At 42.9% G+C, this 22654-nt stretch overlaps 1 protein-coding gene across 2 annotated transcripts in view; it reads right to left on the bottom strand.

Annotated features, from left to right (window-relative positions):
* The window catches only part of LOC148148477 (cytochrome P450 2J1-like), a 392174-nt gene that overhangs the window by 299051 nt on the left and 70469 nt on the right, over positions 1-22654 (bottom strand). For both annotated transcript variants that reach the window (XM_087992371.1, XM_087992372.1), the window contains exons 4-5: positions 16276-16436; positions 4318-4494 (exon numbers count right to left, since the gene is read on the bottom strand). In XM_087992371.1, the coding sequence (XP_087848497.1) occupies positions 4318-4494; positions 16276-16436 (338 nt within the window). The remainder of the gene's footprint in view (positions 1-4317; positions 4495-16275; positions 16437-22654) is intronic.

The following is a 22654-nucleotide window of genomic DNA, read 5'->3' on the forward strand; positions in this document are numbered from 1 at the left end:
TTTTGGGCAGTCAGCTACTCGCTGAATATTCCAAGCCTCTGACCTGCTGTTGTAGCCACTGTACAGTCAGCCATAATCCCAGGGTGTTGGTAGTGGTGGTAATATAATTGAAAGTCAAGGGGTGATGGTATGGTTGTCTCTAGTGTCACTGCCACAAGTCAGCTCAAGCCTGGATATTTCACAGATCTTGGTGCACTTGAACATTCACTGCTTCAGTATATATGTAACAAAGAACAGTACTGCACATGATCATTCCTTTTGTCCCAATAGGCCTGCCTAACAGATATGCCTTTCTAAATGAGAAAGCTTTTGACTCCTAGTGGTCCATATCCCTGTCTTTCCCGCCTAATCCTGTACCCTTCAAGATGCCTCCTAAATATTGCTATTGGATTTGCTTCTCCCATCTCCTCTGATAGTATGTTCCAGGCACTTACCACTGTCTGTGTAAAAATCTGCTTCTCATGTCTCCTTTAAACTTTCCTGCTTTTACCCTAAACCCATGTCTCTTCATAATTAACATTTCTACCCTGCGAAAAAGACTCTGACTATCCATTCTATCCAGAACTCTCATATTTTTGTAAACTTCTATCAAGTCATCCCTCAGCCTTTGATATTCAAGTGAAAGCAAACCAACATTGTCCAATTTCTCCTCCAAATAGCCTCCAAACCAGGCAAAAAACTGGTAAACCTTTTCTGTCCCACTCCAAAGACCTCACATCCCTCTGGTTGTTTGGTGACCAGACCTCTATGTAATATTCCAAATATTGCCTAAATAAAGTTCCACACAGCTGCAACATGTCTTGCCAATTTTTATTTTCAATGCCCTGCCCAATGAAGGCAAGCATGTCATACATCTTCTTGATCACCTTAACAACTTGGGTTGTCACTTTCAGGGAACTGTGGACCTGTACACCTAGATCCCTCTGTGTTTGAGTGGAGTTGTGACTGATACTGAACATCGTGCAATCATCAGTGAACATTCCCATTTCTGACCTTATGATGGAGGAAAGATCATTGATGAAGCCACTGAAGATCTAGGACACTACACTAAGGGATTCCTGGAGCTCAGATGACTGACCTTCAACAACAACTGCCATCTTTACATTTGCCTCACAAGACTCAAACCAGTGGAGAGTTTTCTCCAATTCCCATTAACTCCAGTTTTGCTCAGGCTCCTCGATGCCACACTCAGTCAATTTCAGCCTTAACGACAAAGGCAGTCACTCTAACTTCAGGCGGGAATGAAGCCTTTTATCCACGTTTGGACCAGGGCTCTAATGAAATCAGGAGCTGAGTGACCCTGGCAAAACCCAAAGTGGGTGTCACTGAACAGGTTATTGCTGAGCAGATGTGCTTGATAGGAGTGTTGATGACATCTTCCATCAGTTTACTCATAATTGAGAGTTGATTGATGGGTCAGTAATTGGCTGGGTTGGACTTGTCCTGCCTTTTCTGTAAAGGACATGCCTGGCAATTTTCAACATGGTCAGGTAGATGCCAGCGTTGCAACTGGACAACAACAGCTTGGCTAGAGGAGTGGTAAGTTCTGGAGCACAAGTCTTCAGTGTTAATGGTGGAATGTTGTCAGGGCCCATGGCCTTTGCAGTATAAAATGCCTTTAATCATTTCTTGACATCATGTAAAGTGAACCAAATTTGCTGAAGACTGGCATCTATGAGGTCAAGCATCATTGGAACATGGCAGAACGGATCACCCACTCAGCATTTCTGGTTGAAGGTTTTTGTGAATGGTTCAGATGTGTCTTTTGCACCAGGTTGCTGGGGTCACTTTACAGGGAATCACTGAGATACACTGATTCAAAATTCAAAACACCAGTTCACCAGGTTGATGAGATGGCCTGTAATTAAGGTAAAGTCAACACTGTTTTACCAGACCCTTTGGACTGCTCTCTCATTGGATAGAAATGTGTGTTGGTAGTTTAACCTGAGGTCACCATGCCTCATGCTAGGGGAGACGTTGAGAATAAGAGTGCTTCATGGTAACTCGAGCTGGTACAGGAATTGAGCCCATACTGTTGGCATCACTGTGCGTTGCTAAGTTGTTTTTCAGCTAACTGAACTAACCGATAACCCCATAGCTGTGAGGAAACGTCACGGAATCATACAGCACACGGTCCAACTTGTGCCAACCAGATATCCCAATTTGACCTTATCCCATTTGCTAGCACTTGGCCCATATCCCTCTAAACCCTTTCTATTCATATTCCCATCCAAATGCCTTTAACTTTTTTTTGTACCAGCCTCCACCACTTCCTATAGCAGCTCATTCCATACACACACCACCCTCTGCATGAAAAAGTTGCCTCTCAGGTCCTTTTTAAATCTTTCCCCTCTCATCTTGTACCCATACCCTCTAGTTTTGGACTCCACCATCCTAGGAATAAGATATTGTCTATTTACCCTACCTCATGATTTTATACACCTCTATAAGGTCACCCCCTCAGCCTCTGACACTCCAGGGAAAAATGTCCCAGCCTGTTCAGCCTCTCCCTATAAATCAAACCCTACAGTCCTGGCACATCCTTGTAAATCTTTTCTGCACCCTCTCAAGGGTAACAACATCCTTCCTACAGAAGGGTGACCAGAATTGTACGCGGTATTCTAAAAATGGCCTCAACAATGTCCAGTACCCCAGCATGCCAACTCCCACATTCAACGTTCTGACCAATGTTTTAGGTTTTAGATTATATCAGGTTTAATATTAGAGATGCCCTTTTATATAGATGTGAAATTTTAGGTTTTAAACTGTATCAAGGTTAATATTAGAAAAAAATCATCTGTATTTCTTTGGCCAACAAAGGATAGCTATATTGGTCTCACAGAACTTCAGCATAAATTAAAGAAATCTTCTTTTTGCTAAAAGTTTGTGTCTTATTTTAATCAGGACAATTCACTGGTGTTACCACATTGGGGTGAAAACAACTGTTAAACTGAAACAAAGCTGCTGACTGGTTGGCAAATAAGTGTTGATTGGGAGAGGCATTGCCATGGCGAATCACTGACAGTAAATTGATTTGTTTATTTTAAACAAGGCTCAAGATGCTGCTCAGTCAAAGCAAGTAAAAGGAACAGGTCATTGTGGAGGTGGGATGAAGGAAGGGAATGAGTGAGTGAGTGAGTGAGTGAGTGAGTGAGTGAGTGAGTGAGTGAGTGAGTGAGTGAGTGACAGGGCCAGGGACAGGGGAAAAGAACACAAGAGATGGCAGGAGATAAACATGTGCAGAAGAGATTCCCTTCACCTGAACAGTACATTAAGAAATTCACTTTTAAAATGTTTAACATCTAAATGAATTCATTTAATGGAATCGAAATGGCTGAGTGTACAATGTATTACTGCTGTAGCATGTGGGGTTAGGTGGCTGCTGATGTGATGATGGGACCGTAGGCAGACCGAGTAGATGGAGGTGTAACCTTTCCCCTAGGTCAATGGGCCAATAACAAGGAACATGGTTGAAAGGTAGGGGAGGGAGGTTTAAAGAATGTTTGAGCATTGTCAGTAACTGGAAGTCACTGCCTAAAAGGTGATCGAGATGGGATACTTCAGAAACACCACAACATCCAAGGCTACAGTTCAAGTCTGCAGACTGAGATGAGAATAGATGGATGTTGAAGGGCCTGCATTGAAAAGACAGGTCAAAGCCTCTTTCCTCGCTGTAAAAACTCCATGACTCCATATCAACAAGAAAATTAAAGGGATATGGTGAAAGAGGGAGTATGGTGAAAGAGGGAGTACAAAGAGAAGTACAGGAACAGGCCTAGGCCCTTCAGCCCTCCAAGCCTGTGCTGATCATCATGCCCTAACTAAACTAAAAAACAAACCTTCTGCCCTTATTCGGTCTGTGTCCCCCTATTCGCTCCTATTCATGTAATCATCCAGATGCCTCTTAAGTATAGTCAGCGGGCCTGCTTCCACCACCTTCTCTGGCAGTACGTTCGAGGCTCCTACCACTCCCTGCGTGAAAAGCTTCCCTCGTACAACTCCCTTAAATCCCCACCCCCCAGCTCTCACCTTGAGCCTGTGTCCCCTTGTAACTGAAACTTCAACCCTTTGACTCTTGATCCGATCCATTTCTCAAATAATTTTGTAATTTTCAGGTGTTGGTGAACACTACTCCTAACTGTTTTACCTCAACCTTTGTATCGCTTTCTCTCCAGCTTCAATTAAACTTCACAACCTCATGTCAGTCACCCTTTCCATTCTTCGTTTTCTTGCCTCTGTGTTTGTGTAACTTCATAATTATGTTTTTTTCTTTGACAAAGCGAAAGACATTTAATTTGCTGATCACTGGTTCCTCACCTTCTCTATTTTATTCAAGTAGCAGTCAGTGAAATCTCTTGGAGTCTCAGGGTTTCGACTCATTTGATGAAGTTTGACTTGCTGTAAGAGGATCTCCACCAGTTGATCCCATTCTGCAAACAGCCTCTGATGTGCTCCTGGCATGAACTTCATCACCATTGGCATTAGGTTATACAACTGGAATTAAATAAAAAGCACATCATGTAATATCCTTGACGACACAAACAGTCCACTCTGCCCACTTGGCCCATGCTAGTGTTTGTGAGGTACATCAGCCTCATTCAACTCACCCTGTCACTATCATCCTTTTACTCTTACCTGTGTTAGTTTATTACTTGGGTGAAGATGTTTATTTTGAATTAACCAGTGCATAACCAGTATATAGCAACATAACCAGTATATAGCAGCATAACCAGTATATAGCAACATAACCAGTATATAGCAGTATAACCAGTATATAGCAGTATAACCAGTATATAGCAACATAACCAGTATATAGCAGCATAACCAGTATATAGCAACATAACCAGTATATAGCAGCATAACCAGTATATAGCAACATAACCAGTATATAGCAACATAACCAGTATATAGCAGCATAACCAGTATATAGCAACATAACCAGTATATAGCAGCATAACCAGTATATAGCAACATAACCAGTATATAGCAGCATAACCAGTATATAGCAACATAACCAGTATATAGCAGCATAACCAGTATATAGCAGCATAACCAGTATATAGCAACATAACCAGTATATAGCAGCATAATCAGTATATAGCGGCATAACCAGTATATAGCAGTATAAACAGTATATAGCAACATAACCAGTATATAGCAACATAACCAGTATATAGCAGTATAACCAGTATATAGCAGCATAACCAGTATATAGCAACATAACCAGTATATAGCAGTATAACCAGTATATAGCAGCATAACCAATATATAGCAACATAACCAGTATATAGCAGCATAACCAGTATATAGCAACATAACCAGTATATAGCAGCATAACCAGTATATAGCAACATAACCAGTATATAGCAGCATAACCAGTATATAGCAACATAACCAGTATATAGCAGCATAACCAGTATATAGCAGCATAATCAGTATATAGCAGCATAACCAGTATATAGCAACATAACCAGTATATAGCAGTATAACCAGTATATAGCAGCATAACCAGTATATAGCAACATAACCAGTGTATAGCAGCATAACCAGTATATAGCAACATAACCAGTATATAGCAGCATAACCAGTATATAGCAACATAACCAGTATATAGCAGCATAACCAGTATATAGCAACATAACCAGTATATAGCAGCATAACCAGTATATAGCAGCATAATCAGTATATAGCAACATAACCAGTATATAGCAGCATAACCAGTATATAGCAACATAACCAGTATATAGCAGTATAACCAGTATATAGCAGCATAACCAGTATATAGCAACATAACCAGTGTATAGCAGCATAACCAGTATATAGCAGCATAATCAGTATATAGCAACATAACCAGTATATAGCAGCATAACCAGTATATAGCAACATAACCAGTATATAGCAGCATAACCAGTATATAGCAACATAACCAAAATATAGCAGTATAACCAGTATATAGCAGCATAACCAGTATATAGCAACATAACCAAAATATAGCAGTATAACCAGTATATAGCAGCATAACCAGTATATAGCAACATAACCAGTATATAGCAACATAACCAGTATATAGCAGCATAACCAGTATATAGCAACATAACCAGTATATAGCAGCATAACCAGTATATAGCAACATAACCAGTATATAGCAGCATAACCAGTATATAGCAACATAACCAGTATATAGCAGCATAACCAGTATATAGCAGCATAACCAGTATATAGCAACATAACCAGTATATAGCAGCATAACCAGTATATAGCAGCATAATCAGTATATAGCGGCATAACCAGTATATAGCGGCATAACCAGTATATAGCAGTATAACCAGTATATAGCAACATAACCAGTATATAGCAGCATAACCAGTATATAGCAGCATAATCAGTATATAGCGGCATAACCAGTATATAGCGGCATAACCAGTATATAGCATTATAACCAGTATATAGCAGCATAACCAGTATATAGCAGCATAATCAGTATATAGCAGCATAATCAGTATATAGCGGCATAACCAGTATATAGCAGTATAACCAGTATATAGCAGCATAACCAGTATATAGCAACATAACCAGTATATAGCAGTATAACCAGTATATAGCAACATAACCAGTATATAGCAACATAACCAGTATATAGCAGCATAATCAGTATATAGCAGTATAACCAGTATATAGCAACATAACCAGTATATAGCAGTATAACCAGTATATAGCAACATAACCAGTATATAGCAACATAACCAGTATAGAGCAGCATAATCAGTATATAGCGGCATAACCAGTATATAGCAACATAACCAGTATATAGCAGCATAACCAGTATATAGCAACATAACCAGTATATAGCAGCATAATCAGTATATAGCAGCATAACCAGTATATAGCAACATAACCAGTGTATAGCAGCATAACCAGTATATAGCAGCATAATCAGTATATAGCAACATAACCAGTATATAGCAGCATAACCAGTATATAGCAACATAACCAAAATATAGCAGTATAACCAGTATATAGCAGCATAACCAGTATATAGCAACATAACCAGTATATAGCAACATAACCAGTATATAGCAGTATAACCAGTATATAGCAACATAACCAGTATATAGCAGCATAACCAGTATATAGCAGTATAACCAGTATATAGCAGCATAACCAGTATATAGCAACATAACCAGTATATAGCAGCATAACCAGTATATAGCAACATAACCAGTATATAGCAACATAACCAGTATATAGCAGTATAACCAGTATATAGCAACATAACCAGTATATAGCAGCATAACCAGTATATAGCAGCATAACCAGTATATAGCAACATAACCAGTATATAGCAGCATAACCAGTATATAGCAACATAACCAGTATATAGCAGCATAACCAGTACAGAGCCACATATAAAACAGAAGCAGGAGTAGGCCATTCAGCCCTTCAAGTCTGTTCTATCATTCAAAATGATTGTAGCTGATCATCCAATTCTGTACCCTCTTCCTGCTTTCTCCTATATCCTTTGATCCCTTTAGCCTTCAAAATTATATCTAACTCCTCTTGAAAACATACAGCGTTTTGGCCTCAACCGTTTCTGTGACTGAGGATTCCATAGGCGTACCACAGTCTGGGTGAATGAATTTCTCCTCATCTCAGTCCGAAATGGCATACCTAGTCCCCTTAAAGTGTGATCCCTGGTTCTGGACTCCCTGTCATCAGGAACATACTTCCTGCATCAATCCTGTCTAATCCTGTTAGACTTTTATAGGTTTTAATGAGATGCCCCACATTAGAACCAGAATGGATACAAACTTGATGGTAGGAAGCAGAGGGTAATAGTGGAAGGATGCTTGTTGGACTGGAGGCCTGTGACTAGCGGAGTGCGTCAGAGGTCGGTGCTGGGCCCATTGCTGTTTGTTATCTATATCAATGATTTGGATGGGAATGTACAAGGTATGATTAGTAGGTTTGCTGATGACACTAAAATATCTGGTATCATGGACAGTGAGGAAGGTTATCAGAAATTGCAGCAGGACCTAGGTCAGCTGTGGAAGTGGGCTGAGAAATGGCAAATGGAGTTTAATATAGATAAGTGTGAGGTCTTGCATTTCATAAAGTCAAATCAAGGTAGAAGTTTCATGGTGAATGGTAGGGCCTTAAGGAGTGTAGTGGAACAGAGGGACCTTGGAGTTTAGCTGCACAGTTCTCTGAAAGTGGAGTCACAGGTTGACAGGACAGTGAAGGAGAGTTTTGGCACACTGGCCTTCATCAGTCAGGGCATTGAGTATAGAAGTTGGGAAGTTAAGTTGCAGTTATACAGGACGCTGGTGAGGCCGCACTTGGAGTATTGTGTTCAGTTTTGGTCACCTTGCTACAGGAAGGATGTTATTAAACTGGAAAGAGTACAGAAAAAATTTACAAGGATGTTCTGAAGAAGGGTTACACCCAAAATGTCAACGTCTACATGTCCTGATGCTGCCTGCCTTGCTGTGTTCCCCCAGCCTCCTGCCTGTCCCTCCTGATGCTGCCTGCCTTGCTGTGTTCCTCCAGCCTCCTGCCTGTCCCTCCTGATGCTGCCTGCCTTGCTGTGTTCCCCCAGCCTCCTGCCTGTCCCTCCTGATGCTGCCTGCCTTGCTGTGTTCCTCCAGCCTCCTGCCTGTCCCTCCTGATGCTGCCTGGCTTGCTGTGTTCCTCCAGCCTCCTGCCTGTCCCTCCTGATGCTGCCTGCCTTGCTGTGTTCCCCCAGCCTTCTGCCTGTCCCTCCTGATGCTGCCTGCCTTGCTGTGTTCCCCCAGCCTTCTGCCTGTCCCTCCTGATGCTGCCTGCCTTGCTGTGTTCCCCCAGCCTCCTGCCTGTCCCTCCTGATGCTGCCTGCCTTGCTGTGTTCCTCCAGCCTCCTGCCTGTCCCTCCTGATGCTGCCTGCCTTGCTGTGTTCTCCCAGCCTCCTGCCTGTCCCTCCTGATGCTGCCTGCCTTGTTGTGTTCCCCCATCCTCCTGCCTGTCCCTCCTGACACTGCCTGCCTTGCTGTGTTCCCCCAGCCTCCTGCCTGTCCCTCCTGATGCTGCCTGCCTTGCTGTGTTCTCCCAGCCTCCTGCCAGTCCCTCCTGATGCTGCCTGCCTTGCTGTGTTCCCTCAGCCTCCTGCCTGTCCCTCCTGATGCTGCCTGCCTTGCTGTGTTCCCTCCAGCCTCCTGCCTGTCCCTCCTGATGCTGCCTGCCTTGCTGTGTTCCTCCAGCCTCCTGCCTGTCCCTCCTGATGCTGCCTGCCTTGCTGTGTTCCCCCAGCCTCCTGCCTGTCGCTCCTGATGCTGCCTGCCTTGCTGTGTTCCCTCCAGCCTCCTGCCTGTCCCTCCTGATGCTGCCTGCCTTGCTGTGTTCCCCCAGCCTCCTGCCTGTCTAGATGGCACTCAAGGGTCTGAGTTATAGGGAGAAGTTGAACAAACTAGGACTTTTTCTTTCGAGCGTAGGAGACTGAGGGGACATTTTATAGAAATGTATAAGTTCATGAGAGGCATGGATAGGGTGAATGCACTCAGTCTTTTTCCCAGGGTTGGGAAATTAAGGATTACCGAGCATTAGTTTAAGGTTAGAGTGAAAAAAATAAAAGGGAACCTGAGGGGCAACGTTTTTACACAGAGGGCGTTATGGAGTTGGAATGAGCTGCCAACAGAAGTGGTTGAGACGGGTCATTAACAATATTTAAAAGGCATTTGGACAAATACATGGATAGGGAAGGTTTAGAAGGATATGGGCCAAGTGCAGGGAAATGGGGTTTGCAAGGATGGACATTTTGGTCAGTATGGACCAGTTTAGATCAAAGGGCCTGTTTCTGTGCTGTAGGACTCTGTGACTCTGTAACTGTAGTACAGCTCAGGAACGGGCCCCTCAGCTCCTCATATGTCTGTGCTGACCATGACATCATTCTAAATTAATCCCTTCTGCCAACAAATGGCTCATCTCCCTCTATTCCCTCCCTGTTCATGAGTCTGCCTAAGTGTCTTTTTAACATTGCTTTGTATTTGCTTCTACCACCTGCCCTGGCAGTGTCTTCCAGACATCTACTACCCTCGATGTAGAAAACTTGCCTCGCACATCTCCTTTAAATTTTCTCCTTCTCACATTAAATCTCTGTATTTGATATTTCCACCTTGGGAGAAGAATTCCAACTATCTACCTTATCTATGCCTCTCATAATTTTATATACTTACATCAGGTTGCACTCAGCCACAAATGCTCCAACAAAAACAGTCCCAGATTGTCCAACCTCTCCTTGTAGCTCATACACTGATACCCAGGCACCATCCTGGGAAACCTCTTCGGCACCCTCTCCAAAGCCTCCACATCCTTCCCATCATATGGCCTTCCTATAGTCTTCTAAACCCCATTGACTGTAACTGAACTGATCCAGTTTCTCTTCATACATCAGTCCTGTCATTCCCAGGAATCAGTTTGTAAACATTTTTTGCACCCCCTCCATAGCCAGAACACCCTTCTTCACATAATAATATATAATATTTTAGATTAACTTACATGCAGAAGACATCTTAAATAAAATTAAATATCTGAGGGTAATTATCAGAAACATTATAAACAAAATATGACAGAATTGTGTAAGAAGGTATGACAGCAGGTAACTACAAATCTGGTCAAACTTGGTTGGACAGTCTGTGTTAATTGAAAGCAGGTGTTGTTTATTAAATATGAGAAAGTAATAACAGAGAGGGAATATATGAAGCTGAATGTGAGCAGTTTGTGGATACGAAAATCTTAATCTTTTTTGCATAGTCTATTTTATTTAAAGTCTCTGAGTTAAATTCATTAATTCCCTGCTTACGTTGGGTTCTAACAAGGTCTCCACTGGACGAGCAGTTGGGCCTCGCTACTTAAAGAAATGGATGAAACTGGTTCCTCTGTAATTAGGTCAAATAGGCCTTTTGTGTCAGAAGCACATAAAACTATGCCACTTGCTACAACTTAATAGTTTAGTGAGACTGACAGGAGAGATTTTTTATTCACTCACACAATGTGAGACTTCACTGGCTGGGCCAGATTTATTGCCCATCCCTCGTTTGCCCTTTGGAAGATGGTGGTGTACTGCCTTCCTGGAGCACCTGTGCTTGTGCTGGAGATAGACTCACAATACCCACTCGTGAGGCAAGTTCCAGAGTACAAGGAGTTGGATGATTAAAGGGATTGAGGAAAAAGGGAAGAAAGTAGCTCTTTTTTGCTTTTCTAATTTTTTCAGCCTTCAGGAATTGTTCTATTTCAGTACAGAAGAAGACTCTGGCTATTTTATGGGTATCTGATTACAGGCAATAAATGCTGATCAGCCAGTGATGCCTATATCTTGAATAAAAACCATGTGACTACGATTTATTCTATTCCTAAAAGATATAATAGCCCCTATTGGGAAGGTGAATAAAACACCCAGAAACAAAGGCACATATGTAACTGAATAAAATAAAGAAATAGCTAATTAGGCAATATGAAAAATAGGTTAGTGATGTGTTGTATCTCTAGGATACCAGTTGTGTCTAGAGCAAACATATCTGCAGACAATGAAATAATTCACTGGAGGAGGAGCTTCCACAAATATCCCCATCGTCAATGATGGAAGAGCCCAGCACATCAATGTCAAAGATAGGGTTGAAGTATTCGCAGCAATCTTCTGTCAGAAGTACTGAGTGGATGATCCATCTCAGCCTCCTCCAGTGGGCCCCAGCATCACAGGAACCAGTCTTCAGCCAATTCAATTCACTCCATATGATTTCAAGAAATGGTAGCAGACACTGGGTACTGCAAAGGCTGTGGGCTCTGACAACATTCCGCCAATAGTACTGAAGACTTGCCATTCCTCTGGCCAAGCTGTTCTAGTACAGTGCAAATAGTAGCAGCTACCTGACAAATGTGGAAATTTTCCCAGGTATGTCTTGAACATAATCCAATTACCAAGTGATGGAAGGTATCATCATCAACAGGGCTATCAAGCACCAGCTCAGCAATAACCTGCTCAGTGACCCCCAGTTTGGGTTCCCCCAGGGACACTCAGCTCCTGACCTCATTACAGCCTTGGGTCAAACATGGACAAAAGAGCTGAATTCCAGAGGGGAGGAGAGAGGGACAGCCTTTGACATCAAGGCTGTGTTTGACAGAGCCCTGGCAAAACTGGAATTAATGGGCATCAGGACAAACTCTCCGGTGGTTAGAGTCATACCTGACATGTAGGAAGATGGTTGTGGTTGTTGGAGGTCAGTCATCTCAGCTCCAGGACATTTCTGCAGGAGTTCCTCAGGGGAGTGTCCAAGGCCCAACTACCTTTAGCTGTTTCATCAATGACCTTCCCTCTATCTAAGACCAGAAATGGGGATGTTCATCGATGATTGCACAATGTACAAGACCATTCACAACTCCTCAGGTACTGAAGCAGTCCATGTTCAATGTAGCAAGATCTGAACAATATGCAGGCTTGGGCTGACAAGTGGCAAATAACATTCATGCCACACAAATGCCAGGCTATGACCATCTCCTAGCAGACTACATGCGGAAGACCTGGAAAAATGGTGCACTGAGAACAACTTAGCTCTCAATGCCAGCAAAACCAAAGAACTCATTATTAACTTTCGGCGGGATATTACTCATACAGATGCACTAGTTCCAAAAGCCTAACAATGTCTCTTCTTTCTCAGGCAGCTGAGGAAATTTGGCATGACGGTGAATACCCGTGCCAACTCTTATAGGTCTGCCATTGAGAGCATTCTGTCTGGGTGTATCACTACCCGGTATGGTAACTGTACCATTCAAGATCGGAGACGGTTACAGAGAGTGGTGAACTAGGCCCGGACAATCACAAAGGCCAACCTCCCATCTATAGAATCTATCTACCAGGCCCACTGTCAGGGAAAGGCTGCCAGCATTCTCAAAGACCCATCCCACCCTGGCAATGTTTTTCTACAACCTCTACCATCGGGGAGAAGGTACAGAAGCCTGAACACAGGCACCAGCCGGTTTCGAAACAGTTTCTACCCTAGTGTTGTTAGAATACTGAATGAACTCACAAATTGTTTGCCTGTACCTGTGGTTTTGTTTTTGCCGCTGTTTACCTATTATTTACTATCTATGCAATTTAACTCTGTGATCTGCCTGTTGCTCGCAAGACAAAGCTTTTCACTGAGCTTCAGTACACGGGACAATAAATTCAATTCAGTTCAATTCAATCTTCAATAAAAGGCAATCTAACCATTGCCCCTTACATTCAATGAATCCCCAACTATCAACATCTTGGGGATTATCATTTATCAGAAACTCAACTGGACACACCACATAAAAGCAGGTCAGAGGCTGGAAATACTGCGGCAAGTAACTCCCCTCCTGACTCACCAAAGCCCTTCCACCATCCCCAAGGCACAAGTCAGGAGTGTGATGGAATAGTCCCCACTTCTCTGGATGGGCGCAGCTCCAACAACACTCAAGAAGGTTGACACCATCAAGGATAAAGCAGTCCTCTTGATTGGCACCACACCCAAAAACATCCCCTCCCTCCACCACCGATGCTCAGTAGCAGCAGTGTGTACCATCTACAAGGTTCACTGCAGAAATTCACCAAAGATCCTGAGACAGCGCCTTTCAAACCCACAACCACTTCCATCTAAAAGACAAGCTCAGCAGATACATGGGAGCACCACCCTCTGCAAGTTCCGCTCCAAACCACTCCCCATCCTTTCTTGGAAATACATCGCCATTCCTTCATTGTCATTGGGTCAAAATCTTGGAATTCCCTCCCTAAGGGCATTGTGGGTTAAGCCACAGCACATGGACTATAGTGGGTCAACCCAAAGCAGGAGGATTGCAGCAGTTCTAGAAGGCAGCTAACCACCACCTTCACAAGGGGCAATTAGGGGCACCCATAACCCACAAATGAATAAACTTTTAAAAATGGAATTTAATCCTGATAAGTTTGGGTATTCCTTTATTTAGTCATGGGACGTAGATGTCACTGGCTGGGCTGACATTTTATTACCCGCTCCTAATTATCTTTGAGAAGGTCGAGGGGTGAGCTACCATCTTGAACCACTGCAGTCCATATGATGTAGGTAGACCCAAAATGTCCCTTAGGAAGGGAATTTCAGATGATACACTTTTGAAAAAGGAACAACACAAAGGAGTACTGGATGAATAGCAGGACCCTAGGAAACTCAGAGGAACAGAGGGATCTTATGGTGTTTGTCCACAAATTTCTGAAGGTGGCAGGTCATGTTAACAGAGTAGTAAAAAAGGAATACTCTTGCTAAAGGAGCAGGGAGGTCCGGTAATGCCACAGCTGGAGACTGTATGCAGTTCTGGTTACCACACAATAAGAAGGATGTGATTACACTGGAGGGGATGCAAAGGAGATTCACCAAGTAATTATTCCAATATCAACTGGGTTTCAAACAATACAAAGGGCATTGGGAGTGAACAATTTATATATTGTATCCAGAGACTTTTTTTAAACAATACTGATAAGCCGAATGAAAGGAGACTCATTGTTGTGGTTCTGTTCGTCGAGCTGGGAATTTGTGTTGCAGACGTTTCGTCCCCTGTCTAGGTGACACCCTCAGTGCTTGGGAGCCTCCTGTGAAGCGCTTCTGTGATGTTTCCTCTGGCATTTATAGTGATTTGTATCTGCCGCTTCCGGTTGTCAGTTCCAGCTGTCCGCTGCAGTGGCCGGTATATTGGGTCCAGGTCGATGTGCTTATTGATTGAATCTGTGGATAAGTGCCATGCCTCTAGGAATTCCCTGGCTGTTCTCTGTTTGGCTTGTCCTATAATAGTAGTGTTGTCCCAGTCAAACTCATGTTGCTTGTCGTCTGCGTGTGTGGCTACTAAGGATAGCTGGTCGTGTCGTTTCGTGGCTAGTTGGTGTTCATGGATGCGGATCGTTAGCTGTCTTCCTGTGTGTCCTATATAGTGTTTTGTGCAGTCCTTGCATGGGATTTTGTACACTACATTGATTTTGCTCATGCTGGGTATCGGGTCCTTCGTTCTGGTGAGTTGTTGTCTGAGAGTGGCTGTTGGTTTCTGTGCTGTTATGAGTCCTAGTGGTCGCAGTAGTCTGGCTGTCAGTTCGGAAATGCTCCTGATGTATGGTAGTGTGGCTAGTCCTTTGGGTTGCGGCATGTCCTCGTTCCGTTGTCTTTCCCTTAGGCATCTGTTGATGAAATTGCGCGTATATCCGTTTTTGGCAAATACATTCAACTACAAAAGCAACCACCCCAACACACACAAAAGAAGTTGCATCAAGACACTGTTCAAAAGGGCCACAACACACTGCAGTACACCAGAACTGCAAAAAGAGGAAGAAGAACACCTATACAAGGTATTCGCCAAAAACAGATACCCCCGCAATTTCATCAACAGATGCCTAAGAGAAAGACAACGGAACGAGGACATACCACAACCCAAAGGACTAGCCACACTACCATACATCAGGAGCATTTCAGAACTGACAGCCAGACTACTGCGACCACTAGGACTTATAACAGCACACAAACCAACAGCCACTCTCAGACAACATCTCAGCAGAACGAGGGTTGATGTGGCTTTAATAATCCAGAAAGAACAGTGTGAAATATCAGACAAAATAATCATAATGAAAGAGAAGTGTTAGAGGAGTAGGAATTCTTGAAAGTACATAAATCACCAGGGCCAGATGGATTGTCCCCTTGGATGTTGAGGAAGTCAGGGAGGGAATAGCAGATGCTCTGAGGATTATTTTCCAATCTTCACTTGACTTGTGAGGTGCGGAGGACTGGACGAATGCAAATATGCTTTTGTTATTTTAAAAGGGTACAAAGGAAATGCCAAACAATTACAGACCAGTTAGTTTTATTTTGTTAGTGGACAAATTGTGAGAATAAATTCTGAGAGATCAGATAAAGTGTCACTTAGAAAGGCATAGACTAGTCAAGGATAGTCAACATGGCTTTGTTAGGGTTAGGGGTGATTTTCTTGTACACCCACCCACTTTATCTACTGTGTCCATTGTTTTCAATGTGGTCTCCTACATCAGGGAGATTAGGCACCAAGTCACAGAGCATTTCAGGGAACATCTCTGGGACACATGCATCAACCTTTCATCAAAACGGAGTATTTTCAGCAATTTGTGTTTTTATTTCACATTTTCAACAATGGAAACATTCTGTTTTTGTCAGTGTACTTTGATTGTCTGGGAACCAGCACCAAACGATTATTTCTGTGACAAGAATATCCTTGTACCATAACTCTAATGTTTTACTGACCTTTACACTCACAGAGGGCAGAACTGACATTATGTTCATGGAACGCTGCATGAACTCCCTGAAGGCTGCCTCACCGTGGTCAGAGTGGTGACTAAACAACACTTCATACATTGCACTGTAGACAGACCAGCTGATATCCAAGCTGGGGTCAAAGGGCTTCCCTGTGAAATGTAATGGAACAGTTAGCATCAGTTTGAAAGCTAGAAAAAGATGAACATTTGTAATAATAACAGTAAAGCTGACATGTCGCCTGAGTGAGATCTGAAACTGAGTCTCAGTAAGCAGTTGAGGAAAGGTATAGCAAGATAGAGGGAAGGTGATGGTGGCTGGTGGAACTGCTGGACCGTTAATCCAAAGATCGAAGTAATGTTCTGGTGATCCAGGTTCAAATCCCACCACATGGAATTTGAATTCATTGTTTAAAAAATCTGGAATTAACAACAGTTGTCAGATAAACCCATCTGGTTGATGTCCATTAGGGAAGGAAACTGCCATCCTTACCTGATCTGGATAATATGTGACAGAAGGGGACGAATAGACTGGTAGCGAGACTTGCTCGAACTGCTCAGGTGGATATAAACTAGTAACAGGGGGAGTGGGTGGGACCCAGGGAGATAGTGAGGAAAGGGATCAATCTGAGACGGGTACAGCTGAGAAAAGGAGCGAGACAAACAGTCAGGGCAGGCAGGGACAAGGAGGGACTAATAAATTAAACTGCATTTATTTCAATGCAAGGGGCCTAACAGGGAAGGCAGATGAACTCAGGGCATGGTAAGGAACATGGGGCTGTGATATCATAGCAATTACAGAAACATGGCTCAGGGATGGGCAGGACTGGCAGCTTAATGTTCCAGGATACTAAGGCTCCAGGAAGGATAGGAAGGGAGGCGAGAGAGGAGGGGGAGTGGCATTTTTGAAAAGGGATAGCATTACAGCTGTGCTGAGGGAGGATATTCCTGGAAATACATCCAGGGAAGTTATTTGGGTGGAACTGAGAAATAAGAAAGGGATGATCACCTTATTAGGTTTGTATTATAGACCCCCTAATAGTCAGAGGGAAATTGAGAAACAAATTTGTAAGGAGACCTCAGCTATCTGTAAGAATTACGGTAGGGGATTTTAACTTTCCAAACATTGACTGGGACTGCCATAGTGATAAGGGTTTAGATGGAGAGGAATTTGTTAAGTGTGTACAAGACAATTTTCTGATGCAGTATGTGGATGTACTACTAGAGAAGGTGTAAAACTTGACCTACTCTTGGGAAATAAGGCAGGGCAGGTGACTGAGGTGTCAGTGGGGGAGCACTTTGGGGCCAGCAACCATAATTCTATTCGTTTTAAAATAGTGATGGAAAAGAATAGACCAGATCTAAAAGTTGAAGTTCTAAGTTGGAGAAAGGCTAGTTTTGACGGTATTAGGCAAGAACTTTCAAAAGCTGATTGGAGGCAGATGTTCGCAGGTAAAGGGACAGCTGGAAAATGGGAGGACTTCAGAAATGAGATAACGAGAATCCAGAGAAAGTATATTCCTGTCAGGGTGAAAGGGAAGGCTGGTAGGTATAGGGAATGCTGGATGACTAAAGAAATTGAGGGTTTGGTTAAGAAAAAGAAGGAAGCATATGTCAGGTATAGACAGGATAGATCGAGTGAATCCTGAGAAGAGTATAAAGAAAGTAGGAGTATACTTAAGAGGGAAATCAGGAGGGCAAAACGGGGACATGGGATAGCTTTGGCAAATAGGGTTAAGGAGAATCCAAAGGGTTTTTACAAATATATTAAGGACAAAAGGGTAACTAGGGAGAGAATAGGGCCCCTCAAAGATCAGCAAGGCGGCCTTTGTGTGGAGCCACAGAAAATGGGGGAGATTCTAAACGAGCATTTTGCATCAGTATTTACTGTGGAAAAGGATATGGAAGATATAGATTGTAGGGAAGTAGATGGTGACATCTTGCAAAATGTCCAGATTACAGAGGAGGAAGAGCTGGATGTCTTGAAATGCATAAAGGGTGGATAAATCCCCAGGACCTGATCAGGTGTACCCGAGAACTCTGCGGGAAGCTTGGGATGTGATTGCTGGGCCCCTTGCTGAGATGAGGTGCCAGAAGACTGGAGGTTGGCTAATGTGGTACCATTATTTAAGAAAGGTGGTAAGGACAAGCCAGGGAACTATAAACCGGTGAGCCTGACCTCGGTGATGGACAAGTTGTTGGAGGGAATCCTGAGGGACAGGATGTACATGTATTTGGAAAGGCAAGGACTGATTAGGGATAGTCAACATGGCTTTGTGCGTGGGAAATCATGTCTCACAGACTTGATTGAGTTTTTTGAGGAAGTAACAAAGAGGATTGATGAGGGCAGAGCGGTAGATGTGATCTATATGAGCTTCAGTAAGGCGTTCGACAATGTTCCCCATGGGAGTCTGGTTAGCAAGGTTAGATCTTATGGAATACAGGGAGAACTAGCCATGTGGATACAGAACTGGCTGAAAGATAGAAGACAGAGGGTGGTGGTGGAGGACTGTTTTTCAGACTGGAGGCCTGTGACCAGTGGAGTGCCACAAGGATCGGTGCTGGGTCCACTACTTTTTGTCATTTACATAAATGATTTGGATGCGAGCATAAGAGGTACAGTTAGTAAGTTTGCAGATGACACCAAAATTAGAGGTGTAGTGGACAGCGAAGAGGGTTACCTCAGATTACAACAGGATCTGGACCAGATGGGCCATTGAGTTGAGAAGTGGCAGATGGAGTTTAATTCAGATAAATGTGAGGTGTTGCATTTTGGGAAAGCAAATCTTAGCAGGACTTACACACTTAATGGTAAGGTCCTAAGGAGTGTTGCTGAACAAAGAGATCTTGGAGTGCAGGTTCATAGCTCCTTGAAAGTGGAGTCGCAGGTTAGGATAGTGAAGAAGGCATTTGGTATGCTTTCCTTTATTGGTCAGAGCATTGAGTACAGGAGTTGGGAGGTCATGTTGTGCTGTACAGGACATTGGTTAGGCCACTGTTGGAATATTGCGTGCAATTCTGGTCTCCTTCCTACCAGAAAGATGTTGTGAAACTTGGAAGGGTTCAGAAAAGATGTACAAGGATGTTGCCAGGGTTGGAGGGTTTGAGCTACAGGGGGAGGCTGAATAGGCTAGGGCTGTTTTCCCTGAAGCGTTGAAGGTTGAGGGGTGACCTTAAAGTGGTTTACAAAATTATGAGGGGCATGGATAGGATAAATAGACAAAGTCTTTTCCCTGGGGTCAGGGAGTCCAGAACTAAAGGGTATCGGGTTAGAGTGAGAGAGGAAAGATTTAAAAGAGACCTAAGGGCCAACATTTTCACACAGAGGATGGTACATGTGTGGAATGAGCTGCCAGAGGAAGTGGTGGAGGCTGGTACAATTGCAACATTGAAAAGGTATCTGGATGGATATATGAATAGGAAGTGTTTGGAGGGATATGGCCATGTGCTGGCATACGGGACTAGATTAGATTGGGATATCTGGTCAGCATGGATAAGTTGGACTGAAGGGTTTGTTTCCATGCTGCACATCTCTACGACTCTATGGCTGTGAACTGCTCTCTGGGATGGTCAATAAATACTGGCCTAGCCAGCAACATACTCATTCCATGAGTGAATTTTTTTAAAAATCAGCTCTCAGTTCACTCAAACTGATGTAGATTAGAGGCAGCTCTTTGAGGGTAAATCCACATCTAGAATGTGGGAATATTAGCTGCCAGTTATTTGGAGATCAAGATCAGCATTTTCCTGTGAAAATGATGGATAAGGATGTCAAGCTCAGGAATGTTGGATCACAAGAGTATTGAAAGCTTAGGCATCTGTAAAGTTTAGGAAAGTGAAGACAGACAGACCCCTCAAAGAAGAAATTAGGAAGGCTAAAAGGAGCCTTGAAATACCTTTGGCAATTAAGAATAAGAAAAATCTCAAGGTGTTTTAAACATATGTAAGGAGCAAGAGGGTAGCTAAAGAAATGGTAGGTCCACACAAGGATAAAAGAAGGAATTTATGCATGGAGACAGAGGAAATGGGTGAGGTCCTTGACAAATACTTTGCATCAGTATTGTTATAAAGCGGAGGTTGACCCACCCTTGGGAACTAAAACCGAAAAACCCAAAGAAGAGCACCTCACCTTATAATCTGTAAAAACAGTTAGAAAAATGATGTAACCTGCTTTTTGGCAACGTCTTGTGGTTAAATAAAATAATTCCCTGACACTCACTTCAAAATCAACAAGTAACAATTTACTTACCTAACTCTAACAGCGAACAAAACAACTAATCTATTAACAAACTGAATCAAACCCTTCTAGCTCCTAAATATTCCTGAATAAAACAAGATTTTAATGGTATGCTGTTCCAATGAATAAAAGTCCCACTCATGTACAAAAAAAGTAGAATTTAGTCTCTTGAAATTACAGCCAGGTTACACACCTTCGGAATGTGCTGTGGCTTCTCCACCGACTTTTCTGAAAGGAATATTATCTCGTTTCACTGTTATTATGTGGGTGGTGATTTCTCTAATACATAGTTGACTGTGAGAACCAATTTCTCTTGAGAGCTGAGACCTGTTAGCTCTGAGGTCTCTGTACAACTATCCCCTTTTTTATACCCATGGTGACATAACAATATTTCTTACTTACCATTGGCTCTATGTTGTCAAAACCATCAGATTTAAATTTAATGGGTTTTTGGTATCTAAATGCATGGTTCAAATTGATTGGCTGAATTCAAAAGCTGTTGACTTGATAAAACCTGTTGCTGGCCTGCTAATTGTTTGGCCTTTCAATACAAATATTTCAGTTCAGGCTCTCTGAGCATTTTCAAACCTCCAAGCTGCTGCTCACAGACATATAGTTTAATGTCTAAGCACAGAAAAAACACCATCTTTTAAAGGAACCACACAATGCTTTCCCCCATCACTTTATAAACACCAAATTCTAACTTCATATCTCCTAATATATTAGTACTCTATCCAACTCTGCAACAGTATTTACAAAAGAGATGGTGAGCTGTGGGCAGGCTATGTTGATATTCTTGGTCATGCCAATATAAAAAAAAGAGGTGGTGTTGGGAGCTTTGAAGAGTGGTGGATGTGGGCACAATACAATGTTTAAAAGACATTTGCATTAGGACACGAATAGGGAAGATTTGGAGGGATGGGCTAGGACCATTATCTGGTATAGTTTGGGATTATGTTCGGCATGGACTGGTTGAACCAAAGGGTCTGTTTCTGTACTGTAGGGCCTGATGGGATCTATCCCAGAATGCCAATGGAGGCAGGTGAGGAAATTACTGGGGTCTTGTATGAAATTTTTGTATCCTCTTTCGTCACAGGAGAGGTCCCAGAGAACTGTGGAATAGCCAACATTGTCTTTGTTTCAGAAGGGCAACAGGATTAATCTAGGAAACTAGAGGCCATTAGGCCTTACATCAGCGGTAGGGAAATTATTGGAGAAGATTCTTAGGGGTAGGATTGACCCACATTTGGAAAAATATGGATTTATCAGCAATAGGTAGATTAGATTACTTACAATGTGGAAACAGGCCCTTCGGCCCAACAAGTCCACACCAACCCTCCAAAGGATAACCCACCCAGACCTATATTCTCTCTGACTAATGCACCCAACACTACGGGCAATTTAGCGTGGCCAATTCACCTGACCTGCACATTTTGGATTGTAGGAGGAAACTGAAGCAAACTCACGCAGACACAGGAAGAGTGTACAAACTCCACACAGACACTCGTCTAAGGTAGGAATTGAACCCAAGTCCCTGGCGCTGTGAGGTAGCAGTGCTAACCACTGAGCCACCATGTAGCATGGGTTTTTGTGAAGAAGGTCATGTTTCACAAGCTTGATTGAATTTTTGGAGGAAATGTTAAAGATGATTGATGAGGACAAGCTAATAGATATTGTCAATATAGATTTAGGAAAAGCCTTTGACAAGGTCCCTCATAACAGCCTGATACAAATGGTGAAGTCACATGGGATCTGGAGTTGGTAAGATGGGTGATTAGCCATGATGATAATGAATGGTGGTGCAGGCTTGAAGGGCAGAATGGCCTACTCCTGCACCTATTGTCTATTGGGTACGAAACTGACTTGGTCATAGGAGACAGGGAGTAGTGGGGGAAGAATACTCTTTCTGATTGGAGATCGATGACCAGCGGTGATCCGTGAGGGATCAGTGCTGGGACCCCTGTTGTTTCTAATATATAATGATTTGAAGGAGAATGTAGGTGGCCTGACTAATAAATTTGCAGACGAGACAAAGATTGAGAGAATTACGGAAAGTGAGGAAGATTGCCAGAGGATACATAGAACATAGAAGAATACAGTGCAGTACAGGCCCTTTGGCCCTCGATGTTGCGCT

This window comes from Chiloscyllium plagiosum, unplaced genomic scaffold, assembly GCF_037043375.1.
Source record: "Chiloscyllium plagiosum isolate Xiang-an unplaced genomic scaffold, Cpla_swu_hap1 HiC_scaffold_12, whole genome shotgun sequence".
Taxonomy (NCBI): Eukaryota; Metazoa; Chordata; class Chondrichthyes; order Orectolobiformes; family Hemiscylliidae; genus Chiloscyllium; species Chiloscyllium plagiosum.